At 38.1% G+C, this 13,823-nt stretch overlaps 1 protein-coding gene across 2 annotated transcripts in view; it reads left to right on the forward strand.

Moving 5' to 3' along the window:
- KDM5B (lysine demethylase 5B) overlaps positions 1–13,823 on the forward strand; it is an 80,509-nt gene that overhangs the window by 50,510 nt on the left and 16,176 nt on the right. For both annotated transcript variants that reach the window (XM_032422111.1, XM_032422110.1), the window contains exons 13-20: positions 2,035–2,154; positions 3,189–3,383; positions 6,753–6,934; positions 7,091–7,215; positions 8,571–8,721; positions 8,878–8,992; positions 9,416–9,771; positions 10,818–10,956. In XM_032422111.1, the coding sequence (XP_032278002.1) occupies positions 2,035–2,154; positions 3,189–3,383; positions 6,753–6,934; positions 7,091–7,215; positions 8,571–8,721; positions 8,878–8,992; positions 9,416–9,771; positions 10,818–10,956 (1,383 nt within the window). The remainder of the gene's footprint in view (positions 1–2,034; positions 2,155–3,188; positions 3,384–6,752; positions 6,935–7,090; positions 7,216–8,570; positions 8,722–8,877; positions 8,993–9,415; positions 9,772–10,817; positions 10,957–13,823) is intronic.

Here is a 13,823-nt window from a genome sequence, read left to right on the forward strand (position 1 = left end):
TTTATACAGATAATGGCACGGTGGTGTGGTTTGACAGTGGTATCAACTAGGAGACTGACCCATTAACTCTGTGGAGAATTAGAAAGGACCCGTAATGACCGTTTGAACTAAAACTTGGAGCTCTGATAAGGAATATTTTTGGCAGATTTGGGGTGGAGGGAGTACTCCAGTAGAAGGGATTGTGCTCATGTGGTGTGGGTAGTGGTCTTCAAACTTCTGACTATATCTGAACCCTGAATGGCAGGTTACAACACATGTGGCCGATCTTCACCCCCAGAGTTTCTTGTTCTGTTGGTCTGGGTGGTGCTCGAGAATTTGCATTTTCAACAAGTTCCCAGTTGGTGTTGATACTGGTAGTCCGGGAACTACATTTTGGACAACCACTGATGGAGAGAGATATATTGAAAAGATATTTAATTTTCTTATTTCATAAGTTCAGTCTGAGGATTTGTGTGCCTAGAGCAGTATAGTTTTTTTAAATTAAAACTTCATTGAAATATAGTTGACATATATCATTAGTTTCAGTTGTACACCATAGTGATTTGACAATTCTATACATTGCGAAATGCTCACCACAGTAAGTGTAGTTACCATCTGTCACCATACAGAGTTATTATGATTATATTCCCTATGCTCTACTTTTGTCCTTGAGACTTACTTATTTTTATTATTTTTTTTATAACTGGAAGTTTGTACCCCTTAATCCCCTTCTGCCCATGCCCCCACCCCCTCCCCTCTGGCAACCACCAGTTTGTTCTCTATGTTTATTACTCTGTTTCTGGTTTTGTTTATTTGTTTTGTTGTGGTAGATTCCACTTAGAAATCATGGTATTTTTCTTTGCCATATTTCACTTAGCATAATATAATCACTCTCTGGGTCCATCCATGTTGTTGTGAATGGCAAGATTTCTTTCTTTCTTTCTTTTTTTAATGGCCGAGTAATATTCCGTTCCGTATTTATACCACATCTTTATTCATTCATCTATCAGTGGACACTTAACGTTACTTCCGTATCTTGGCTGTTGTAAATATTGCTGCATTGAACACAGGGGTGCACGTATTTCCACAGTGGCTGCACCGATTTACATTCCCACCAGCAGTGTACAAAGGTTCCCTTTTCTCCATATTCTCGCCAAGACTTATTTGTCTTTTTGATATTAGCCATTCTAATGTGAGATGATCTCTCACTGTGGTTTTGATTTGCATTTTCCTGATGATTAGTGATGTTGAGCATCTTTTCATGTACCTGTTGGCCATCTGTTTATCTTCTTTGGCAACATGTCTATTCAGGTCTGTTTTTTAATTGGATTATTTATTTATTTATTTATTTGGTGTTGGGTTGTAGGAGTTCTTTATTCTGGATATTAATCCCCTATTGGATGTATCATTTGCAAATGTCTTCTCCCATTCAGTAGCTTGCCTTTTCTTTTTTTTTGTCTTTTCATTTTTATTGATGGTTTCCTTTGCTGTTCAACAGCTTTTTAGCTTGCTGTAGTCCCAGTAGTTTATTTTTGCTTGTTTCCCTTGCCTAAGACATATCCAGGAAAATGTTGCTAAGGCTAATATCCAAGAGATTGCTGCCTTACTACAGATGTTTTTTGAGCGGGTGGTGGGAAAAGGGGACTTGTTAGAGGGAGGGAAGTTTGAGGCCTAAATCAAGATCTCTTTATGGGATGACGTACTTGAAGAACAGTGGAATTTCATTAATTGTTGGTAGGAGATGCTGTTTTGGTATAATAATATTAGAATATTCTTAATTATAGTTATATTTAGATGTGTCCTAATCCTGAGTATAGATAAATTTTTGTAGTAAAAGCCACATGTTTTCAGATACTAATCAACCCTCATAATCTGGGATGCTACTCCATCTTGTGGCAGAATTGAGTAGCTCTCTGATTATTTTACCGTAATTCTTTTTTGTTAGCTCACTTTTAATTGGAAGAAAGCTTCTCTTTCTGGAGAATCATCTGATAGTCTGTGTCCAGATTGTCTTTCATGAATGTCACTAAAGATCCCCAATTTCTGTCTCTTTAGGTTTACCGAACTAATCAGTGTGCTGGGGAGTTTGTGATTACATTTCCAAGAGCCTACCACAGTGGTTTTAATCAAGGTTTTAATTTTGCTGAGGCTGTTAACTTCTGCACTGTTGATTGGGTATGTAATTATGACTTAGTGAGCCTTTTCAAATGTATTGTTTTCCTGCAGAAATGGCATATAATACTTTAAAAGCTTTCATGTGTGGTTGCTTAAATCTGTTGCTCCTCAAATGGCTGGTCTACAAATTGTTTACCATCTACAGTGGGATAAAGCACTTGGCACCACACTGTAAATCAAGCCTATACTAACTAAGCACACTGCTCGGTTCAGCTGATAAGTTTTTCTTCTGTAAAAGTTTGACTTGATGAATAAATGAGTGTTGATTTACATTTTGGGCAAAATTCAGTATTGTTGCAAACTCATAACAAAGAGTTCTATCTTAAGACTACACAACACTAGCTTAAATTATCTACAACACAGCAATTTTTAATGATGTATTTGGTTTTAGTTGTAAAGTAGAATTTTTATATTAGTATTAATACTTTTCATTTACATAAAAAGATTTAGTTTAAGTGTGTGATGTTAAATCTAATGAATTATAACCTTGTTTCAGTGCTTTACTAAGTAATAGTACTACCTGTATCTAAAATTATTTTCCATTATGTAGTTTGGAGCATCATTGTTCCCTGAAGTAGGTTTAACCACACCAGTTCAGCATAGTTGTTTCAGGAAATGTATAAATTCACATGTCCATTTAGATTGTACGTTGTTCTGGACATTAATACATTGTTAATATATTGGGTTTTTAAAAAATGTCTTTATTTATTTAATTAATCTCCACACGCATTGTGGGGCTGGAACTCACAATCCCAAGATCAAGAGTTGCATGCTCTTTTGACTGAGCCAGCCAGGCACCACCCACCGTACATTGGGTTTTTTAAACTGCCTTTTAATTAAGGTACCTAATATGCCAGATCCTTGAGATGCAAAGATTAAAAAAGGCCCAAGACCTCTTAGAATCTGGCTATAGGGTTGATATATGTATTATGACCCAGAATATGATCTTTGGTAATTTGATAATGGTCAGGAGTCTTTGGAAATAGGAAGGAGAAAGGTGAATGTCACGTATTATCCTCTGTCTTTTGACACAGCTACCATTAGGCCGACAGTGTGTGGAGCATTATCGCTTGCTTCACCGCTATTGTGTATTTTCCCATGACGAGATGATTTGCAAGATGGCTTCCAAGGCTGATGTACTAGATGTCGTAGTGGCTTCAACTGTTCAGAAAGACATGGCCATTATGATTGAGGATGAGAAGGCTTTAAGAGAAACTGTCCGTAAATTGGTAAGGTTTCTGGAATCCCAATTGCATGTCTCTGGGTATTACTTAGTAAAATTCTTACACATGTTAATTCCATTTTAAAAGTCTTTTCTTAGGCTAATTTCTTTTAAGATCCATTCTGATAGATGTGTGTTAATATCTCATTGTGGTTTTAATTTTCTCTAATGGCCACTCATTTACTGAACATCCTATCATGTATGTACATATTTACTCTTTGTACATGTATCTCTTTGGTGAACTATCTGTGCAGATATTTTCCCCCACCCCCTTTTTTATTGGATTATTGTGAGATTTCTATTCATTCTGTATACCAGTCCTTTATCAGATAAGTGTTCTGCAAATATTTTTTCCAGTCAGTGGCTTATTTTTTCAGTCTCAGAGCACTGTCTTTCTAATAGCAGAAGTTTCTTATTTTGATGAAGTTCAATTAAGCAGTTTCTTTTACACATCTTTTTTGTGGGAGGGGGAGGGCAGAGGGAAAGGGAGAGAATCTGAAGCAGACTCGCCGCTGAGGTGGGCCTGGATCTCACCACCCTGAGATCACAACCTGAACTGACGAGTCAGATGTTTGACCGACTAAGCCACCCCTTTGTCTTTATGTCCTTAAGAAATCTTACTTAACCCAAAGTCACAAAGACCTTCTCCTGTTAGTCATCTAGAATTTTTAGTTTTAGGTTTTACATGTAAATCTTTAATCCATCTCAGGTAATTTTTATTTATGGTGCAAGGTGTGGGTTGAAATTACTTTTTTTGCATATGGATTTCTCATTGTTCCAGCACCATTTCTTGAGAATAATATTCTTTTTCCATTGAAATGCCCTGGCACCTTTGTTTTGAAATCAGTTCACCACATGTATATATATGGGTCTATTGCTAGACTTTGTTTTATTCTCTTAACCTATGCATTTATTCTCTTGCTCTTAACCATATGGTTTTGATTACTCTAACTTTGTAATAAGTCTTGAAATGAGGTAGTGTGAGTCCTCCAGCTTTGTTCATTTTAAAAATTGGTTTGGCTATTTTAGTTCCTTTGCTTTCCATATGAATTTGAGAATTGGCTTATAGATTTCTACCAAAAATCTTGCTAGGATTTCATTGGGATGCCATTAAATCCATGAATATAGTTGGGAGAATTGATATCTTAACAATGTTAAGTCTTCCAATTCATGGACATAGTATATGAACCATTTATTTAGGTCTTCTTGAGTTCTTTCATTATTTTGTAGATTGCAGCACACAGATCTTACACATATTTTCTTGGGTTTAAAATGATGTACTTTGGTTTTTGATATTATTATAAATGATACCTTAAAATTTTTTTATTTCAAACGGTTTATTGCTAGTATTTATAAATATGATTGATTTCTGTATATTGACTTTTTATATCCTGCAGCCTTGCTAAACTCAGTTGTTCTATTGGCCTTTTTTAGATTGTTTTGGGACAGTGGTATCTGCAAATAGAGTCACATTAACTTTTTTTTTTTTATGTGACTTTTTAGATAGAATCCTTGAATGTTGGCTCTCTGAAGCCTGTTATGGACCAACAGCAAGCTTATTCACCTTCCCCTGATATTTTACAGTTAGGGAAAACAATGCCCAGAGGGTTTAAGTGCCTTACTAAGGTCTTACATCAATAATGGTAACTCAGTGGCTCAGTCGTTAAGCGTCTGCCTTCGGCTTAGGTCATGATCCCAGGGTCCTGGGATCGAGCCCCACATTGGGCTCCCTGCTCCGTGGGAAGCCTGCTTCTCCCTCTCCTACTCCCCCTGCTTGTGTTCCCTCTCTCGCTGTGTCTCTCTCTGTCAAATAAATAAACAAAATCTTTAAAAATAAATAAATAAATAATGGTAACTCAATTTGTGGAACTTTGAGAATTTACATTTTTTTTCCAGATATGGAAACTGACAAATTAAAATTGGGCGAACTGTATATGATTCATTCTCAACTAAGATCCATAAAGTTGGTCCTTAATCTCATTTTAAGTAAAAATTGCAACCATTTTTATCTCGAAGTCCTTTTTAATGATCAGTTCCAGTGTATTTATTTATTTATTTTTAGATTTTTGTCAGAGTGAGAGAGCACAAGTAGGGGGAGCGGCAGGGAGAGGGAGAGGGAGAGGTAGGCTCCCCTCTGAGCAAGGAGCCCGATGCAGGAGTCGATCCCAGAACCCTGGGACCATGACCTGAGCCAAAGGCAGAGGCTTAACCAACTGAGCCACCCAGGCATCCCTGATCAGTTCCGGTTTAAAACCAAAATTCATTCATTAGTGGTTTTCTTACTCTCCTCTGTCTTTGTTGGTCCATGTAATCAGCAGGAAGTGAAGTGGTCAGAATAAAACAGATGGTTCATAAATTGACTTAATCAGATTCTGGCATTCTCATGGTTGGATTTGGATCCAGTTTTGGATAAGGAGAAAAGGTGGTCAGAGCTTGATCTTTCAGTGACAAAAGGTATATTGTAGGGAGGGCTCTCTAGGTGTTACAAACTGCAGTTGAAATTTACTTTTTAAGACCTCATTTTTCTTGACACTGTTTCAATTAGGAAATGATTTATTATGGCTTTAGTGTCTTGTATATATTTCTAACATTTTCAGATAAATAATATCCCTTTAGGTAACTTTGCATGTGAAAGCTAATTGACTATTCAGCATCTTCCCATCAATAATCCTTTCATGATAGTCTTTTCATCTTCTTTCCTTTTTATTTACTTTTGTTCTTTTTATGGATTCTCTAGCTACCGGTATTACTCTGACATCCTGTATAATATTTCCTCTGAAGTAGAAAGTATATACATTTCTTTTACTCCTTTCTTTTTTTTTTTTTTTTAAAGATTTTATTTATTTATTTGACAGAGAGATAGCAAGAGCAGGAACACAAGCAGGGGGAGTGGGAGAGGGAGAAGCAGGCTTCCTGCCGAGCAGGTAGCCCGATGCAGGACTCGATCCCAGCACCCTGGGATCATGACCTGAGCCGAAGGCAGACGCTTAAAGACTGAGCCACCCAGGCACCCTTACTCCTTTCATCTATACCCAAACTATGGGTAGAGCCAATTTGGAGTAGAATAAAGAGCAAATCTCAATAGTTTACAGTCCTATTAATAAATGTTTTCATACTCTGATCAGAATGGCCAAACATAAGGATCTACCTTGTCCAAAAAGAGGTTCTTCCCCAAACAAGTGAGGTAGTTTACCTGGCCCATATTTGCTAGGTCATTGTTACTTTTACGTATTTCAAATCATGCACTTCTATTTTGGTAAGGCTGCCCCTACTCCCCTTTTTTTTTTAATTTTAAAACTCAACTATTGCGTGTTTGTGTTAGGGGTTGGTGGATTATATTATCCTTTGGAGATCTCTAAAGTACACTTTATTCTAGGGAGTAATTGATTCGGAAAGAATGGATTTTGAGCTGTTGCCAGATGATGAGCGTCAGTGTATAAAATGTAAAACCACATGCTTCATGTCTGCCATCTCCTGTTCTTGTAAACCTGGCCTGCTTGTTTGCCTCCATCATGTAAAAGAATTGTGTTCCTGTCCTCCTTATAAATATAAACTGAGGTGAGTAGGAAGAATGGTCTTTTTCTATGGAAAACCCTAAATCCTTAATGAAAGCTCAGTGACCTTTCTGTTCTAGGATTGAAATACTGAATATAAAATGTAAGATTTTCTCCAAACCCAGATATCTCAAAACTAAGTCTGCTATTCTGTTTCCAGGTATAGATACACTCTGGATGATCTCTACCCCATGATGAATGCACTGAAGCTTCGAGCAGAATCTTACAATGAATGGGCCCTGAATGTGAATGAAGCTTTGGAGGCAAAGATTAACAAAAAGAAAAGTATGTGTTATACAAAATGTGGCTTGCTGATTGGCAAATTGGGACTGATTGTAATGTAGCCACCATAGTTATCAATGAACAGATTACTTGAAATAACCTGACTTTGTCCTTGTTTAGTTCCCCTGTTTAACCAGGTTTATGGAGTGTAAGCAGAGAAAGTTTTAAAGCCATGAGTGGATTAGGCAGATGCCCTTAGAGGAAAATCTTGATAGATGAATTGTACAAGATCATGTTTTTAACAAAGATCATATTGTTAGGAAATGGAATAACCTTTACACCTCTTGTCTCAGAAACAAAAATTTCACGTTTTATATGGAACCTTAGAAAAACATTTTTTAAATGTTTTTTAAAATTAATATAATCCACCAACGCCCAACACAAAGGAAGCATGTTATTAAATTAGGAGTTTCTGGTTTATCACTTTTCAGTGCTAATCAAAGTCACAGTTTCTGTCTCTTGTTATTACCTTGAAAGTCACAACTTCCTTTCCCATCACTTACAAAGTGCAGGAGAAAGGACTGGTCTCTGCAACAATAAGAGATCTACATTTGCCTTGTTTTGACAAGTCCATTGTTTTCCATCTCTGAAACATTTCCACATTTTTTTAAATATTTTTTTTTAAAGATTTTTAAAAATTATTTATTTATTTGACAGAGAGAGAGACCGCAAGAGAGGGAACAAAAGCAGGGAGAGTGGGAGAGGGAGAAGCAGGCTTCCTGCTGAGCAGGGAGCCCGATGCAGGGCTCAATCCCAGGACCCTGGGATCATGACTTAAGCCGAAGGCAGACGCTTAACGACAGAGCCACCCAGGTGCCCCGGAAACATTTCCACACTGAAGAGCAGCTCTAGGCACTTGTGTTTAAAACACTCTAAAGGGGCTCCTGGCTGGCTCAGTTGGAAGAGCATGCGACTCTTGATCTTAGGGTCATGAGTTCGAGCCCCACATTGGGTATAGAAATTATTTAAAAATAAAATAAAACTTAAAAAATAAAAATAAAACACTCTACCCTTAGCCAAAAAATAAAAATTAAATGAGCAAATTTAAGATTTTATTTATTTATTTGTTAGAGAGAGAGAGCACAAGCAGGGGGAGCAGCAGAGAGAGAGGGAGAAGCAGGCTCCCCGCTGAGCAAGGAGCCTGATGCGGGACTCGATCCCAGGACCTTGGAATCATGACCTGAGCCGAAGGCAGACGCTTAACCAACTGAGCCACCCAGGCATCCATCCCTTAAATGAACAAATTTATTAATGATCTAAAACATTGCAAATATAAAAGCAAACTCTCCTTTTGTATTTCATACCACTCCTAATAAACATAATGATCACAGAAAAAATGACCTTTTCTTTATTCCTAGGCCTTGTCAGCTTTAAGGCTTTAATTGAAGAATCTGAAATGAAGAAATTCCCAGACAATGATCTTTTGCGTCACCTTCGCTTAGTCACACAGGATGCAGAGAAGTGTGCTTCTGTTGCACAGCAGCTGCTTAATGGCAAAAGGCAAACTAGGTATGTACTTCCGTTTGAGTTTGGACTCTTTGGTGACTAAACTTGGGAACCTGTTGTGAGTAGTTTTTCCTTCTGTTCAGTATTCCTGTGACATTGAATCTGAGAATGGTGAATATATCATATTCTCATGGCTTCTTTGGGACTTTGTCTTTATAGATACCGATCTGGTGGAGGAAAATCCCAAAATCAGTTGACAGTGAATGAGCTCCGACAGTTTGTGACACAGCTGTATGCGCTTCCGTGTGTCCTTAGTCAAACACCTTTGCTAAAGGTAACACTTAGGGGTGTGTGGGGAAGTACTTTGGTAATCCTCTAGTTTGTAAATAAATTCAGTTGACGTGATTAAGTCATCTTGGGTGGTTAATTTGTACATTTATTTGCAGATGTTTTTAATAATCCACTGAGTGGTGTGTGTGTGTGTGTGTGTATAAAGAGATTATAACAGGCCTACAAAGGAGAGATAAAGTTGGAAATTTTTACCTTAAAAGTAACCACCTGCTACTCCTTGCAGTTGGTAAAAGGTCTGTTATAGTCACTTCTTTTAGCTGTCATTTGGCTTATATATTACCTCATTTGCCCATACTATTGCTAAAATCCTATGAGATGGAAGAGTCACATTGAATATGTATTGAAGATTCTAAAGAATCCAATTACTGAAATTACTATTTTGATACAACAACCTGTGTTTTTTTAGGATCTCTTGAATCGTGTAGAGGATTTCCAACAGCATAGCCAGAAATTGCTCTCTGAGGAAATGCCCAGTGCTGCAGAGCTGCAAGACTTGCTAGATGTCAGCTTTGAATTTGATGTTGAACTTCCACAGCTTGCTGAGATGCGTATCCGTCTGGAGCAGGCCCGTTGGCTAGAAGAGGTGCAGCAAGCTTGCCTAGACCCCAGCTCCCTTACATTAGATGATATGAGACGTCTCATAGACCTAGGGGTGGGTCTGGCCCCATATTCAGCAGTGGAGAAAGCAATGGCCCGGCTTCAGGAACTGCTTACAGTGTCAGAGCACTGGGATGACAAAGCCAAGAGTCTTCTCAAGGCCAGGTAAAAAAGCAAACTCACCTCTCTCTCGGGGAAGGTTGGGTAATATGTTCATCTTAGAGCAGTAGAGCACAGCGATTGGCATGTGACCGATGTTCAAAAGCTGCAGTTGTACATGTAGAAAACATGTAGAAATAGTTGAGATGTTTGGGGCTGCTTTGGAACTTGAGTAAAAGAGTATTAATTTTCTTCTTTCTTTACTGATTGAGAAAGGAATGATTCAAATGGAATTGCCTTTTCTAGAGTTGTTTTAATGAAATTTCTTTGGACCCCAATGATACCATCTTTGAGAGAAGAAAAAGTTTTACAAAAAAGTGAAAAACTATTTAAACCCACAGTTAATAAATAAGTTCCCAAGGAGTCTTACTGACACCGTTCTGTAAAATGAAGATAGTGCCAGTAATTACTAATAGGAATAGGAATGTACATTTTTGCTGTTCCTTAGTAATTCAGGACACCTTGCCTGTGTTAGAGAGATTTGATTGGACTCAAGTAAACCATCTGAGGGGAGAAAGATCAGCCCCTCCCTAATTTTGCTTTCTGTCTAACAGATCTTCATTGGTCCAGTTGATAACATAAAGTACAAGAAAAAAATACATGGTTACAACATTCTTTTGTAATCCTAAAATAGTGGTCATTGAGCAGAGAGCATATTTTTTGATCCTATGCTTTTGGTATGTTGATACCCTAGAGAATTTAAATTTTCTTAGTGAAACGATAGGAATCTTGACAGTGTATGTAGTTCAACAAGTAAATTATCATTAAGTTACCTAATGCAAATGAAAAGTTTGTGGTTATAGCAGCATAAAATCAGGGATAAGTAAAACTTAAATGTTTCACTGGGTCATTTCCTTTATCTTAGATGCTCTTAAGTTTTATGCAGACATTTGAAACTCAATTTGGTATCTAGTAGTTATTGACGTTTGAAAAAAATTTATTTGCTATACTGAATTTCTTTTGAAATGGTTTTTCTAGCTTATTTAGTGAACCTTAAGAAAAATGAACCACCATATAAAATGTTAAGTAGTTCTTACATTTCATTTTTGTAGACCTCGGCATTCATTGAACAGCCTTGCTACAGCAGTTAAGGAAATTGAGGAGATCCCCGCATATCTGCCAAATGGTGCAGCTCTGAAAGACTCAGTGCAGAGAGCCAGGGACTGGCTTCAGGATGTGGAGGCCCTGCAGGTTGGTTTAAGAAAAAAATGTCTCGGGGCGCCTGGGTGCCTCAGTCGGTTAAGCATCTGCCTTTGGCTCAGGTCATGATCCCAGGGCCCTGGGATGGAGCCCCGCATCAGGCTCTCTGCTCAGCGGGGAGCCTGCTTCTCCCTCTCCCTGCTTGTGCTCTCTTTCTCTGTCAAATAAATAAAGAAAAGAAAAAAGAAAAAAATGTCTTGAGTGTATAAGTGCATCTATGAAGAGTAGTAATTTAATAAAGGGTACTATGTTGGATTTCACCATACAGATTCAGTCTTTTAGGTTGACCAGATTAATAATTTTATTCAACCTTATGTAAATGTACTTACCCATCTATTGTCCTGACCAGTTGGCTCAATAAAGTTTAGATAATTCAACCAACTTTTTCTGGGAGCTTGGGATCCTCTTAACAAACTTGAGTACTTGGTTAAGGATTGAAGATAAAGTATGGGCGCCTGAGTGGCTCAGTCAGTTAAGTGGCTACCTTCAGCTTGGTCATGGTCCCAGGGTCCTGGGATTGAGCCCTGCGTTGGGCTCCCTGCTCAGCGGAGAGCCTGCTTCTCCCTCCCTCTCCCTCTGCCTGCCGCTCTGCCTACTTGTGCGTGCGCTCTCTTCTCTCTGTCAAATAAATAAATAAAATCTTAAAAAAAAAAGGATCGAAGCGAAAGCTAAAAATGGAAGTTGTGGGGGAAAGGTAGTTTCTGATCTTTGAGTACAGTTGTCTCTTGTTGGCTTTTTAACAACTTCAAGTACAGACAATCAAGAGTAGCAGATTTAATGAATCTGGTTATATGATTATAAGGCGAAAGTAGGCCGGGGCCTAGAATTTTTCACCAAGTAGTGACTTTTTTTTTTTAATTTAAAGATTTTATTTATTTATTTGTGAGAGAGAGAATAAGAAAGAGAGAGAGCATGAGACAGAGGGTCAGAGGGAGAATGGACTCCCTGCTGAGCAGGGATCCTGATGCAGGACTTGGTCCTGGGACTCCAGAATCATGACCTGAGCCAAAGGCAGTTGTTTAACCAACTGAGCCACCCAGGTGCCCCTCACCAAGTAGTGACTTAAAGTGCCTCCCTACCCCTACAAAAGAAATGAAACTTAACAAGTTCCAAAGTAATTAGCACTAAGTATATATGGTGCTATGTTTGATGTCATATTTAATGACTTGCCTATACGTTAAAAAAGAGTTAGATTCAGGGGCTCCTGGGTGGCTCAGTCGGTTGAGCACCTGCCTTTGACTTAGTTCATGATCCCTGGGTCCTGGGATTGAGCCCCGCGTTGGGCTCCCTGCTCAGCGGGGAGTGTGCTTCTCCCTCTCCCTCTGTTCCTCCCCTGCTTGTGCTCTCTCTCTCTCTCTCCCCCTCTCTGTCAAATAACTAAATAAAATCTTTAAAAAGAAATTAAATAAAAAACAGTTAAATTCACTTGTAGCATTATTAAGGTACAGACAAAAGGCATTCTGTGATTTACACAATTGCAGCTGGATAACTTCATTTGAAAAGTGGTTGGTGGGGAGTGTCTTCCTTTATCTTCGTAATCTTTGTAAATCAGTAGGTCTTATGGACCTATTGAGAAAAAAAGATCTTTGAATTATTTAATGTGCTAGGTTTTTAAAAATTTATCTCATTCTTGAGTCTCAAGTTCTGTTTTGTTGAAGCCATCAGATTCTAAGAATAAAAAATACTATCTGGTTTTCTGAATATTTGTCTAATTTTAAGTCGTGCTAATTGATTAATTTTGCTAACAAGAAATGCCAAACCAGGCAGATTTAGCCAAATGTTTGCAACAAAACATCTGGTCATCAATTCTAGTTAAGAGGGAAGAGAGAATATGCTGTTGTTTGATAAATATTATTACTTAATTAAGGGGTGACCCCAGCTAGCCAAAGAAAAAACCAAGGGAAGTATTTACTGTGTACATAAACTTCCTTAATGGGAGTTTTAGATGCAGGCTCTTGTTAATGATGGTTGGAACTATAGTTGATTAGTTTTAATCGCAGTCCCCCTTTTTACTTATGATTGGTGGCAGCCAGAAAGGCAAGGTGAGATCATTGCAATAAGGAGAGATGAGCATGTGAAGTCAGAAAGAGGACATATTTCTGGGTAGGCTTGCTCTATTTATATTTTGTAATGTGTATACTACTTAGTACTGTGTTTTCAATAGTGCCCACAAGGACAAAAAGCAAGTTTTGCTCCATTCCTGAAATAATAGCCTGGCCTTTACTTGCATCATATACTTAAGGACTAATGGAGAGATGTGACTAACAACAAGGAGCCTCTTCATATTTAGTGGATTATGTATTTTACAATGTTACTCAGTATTCTGCTTTACACATAGGTAGCATTCCATTTATTTCTAAATTAAATATTAAAGACAGCATGTATTTTGTGAGTCACTTTAAGTGTCTCGCAGAACATTTACACACTTACAGTTCCAATCCTGTAAGAATAAATACCAAAGGGGCGCCTGGGTGGCTCAGTTGGTTAAGCGACTGCCTTCGGCTCAGGTCATGATCCTGGAGTCCCGGGATCGAGTCCCACATCAGGCTCCCTGCTTGACGGGAAGCCTGCTTCTCCCTCTGACCCTCCCCCCTCTCATGTGCTCTCTCTCTCTCTCAAATAAATAAAATCTTTAAAAAAAAAAAAAAAAAAAAAGAATAAATACCAAAGGAGTGAAACATCAAGTTCCTAGTCTATATTCAGTTTTCCCCAATTTTCCCAAAAATTTCCCTTCTGGTTGTTTATCTAGTCCACCACCACATGTTGTACCTTATTGACATATGTCTTTAAGTTTCTTTGAATCTTGTGGTGTTTTCTTCCCTACCCTACTTTCTTTCATGTCACTGTCTAGAATAGTT

The sequence above is a fragment of the Phoca vitulina genome, unplaced genomic scaffold (assembly GCF_004348235.1).
Source record: "Phoca vitulina isolate PV1807 unplaced genomic scaffold, GSC_HSeal_1.0 scaffold26, whole genome shotgun sequence".
NCBI classification, from domain to species: Eukaryota; Metazoa; Chordata; class Mammalia; order Carnivora; family Phocidae; genus Phoca; species Phoca vitulina.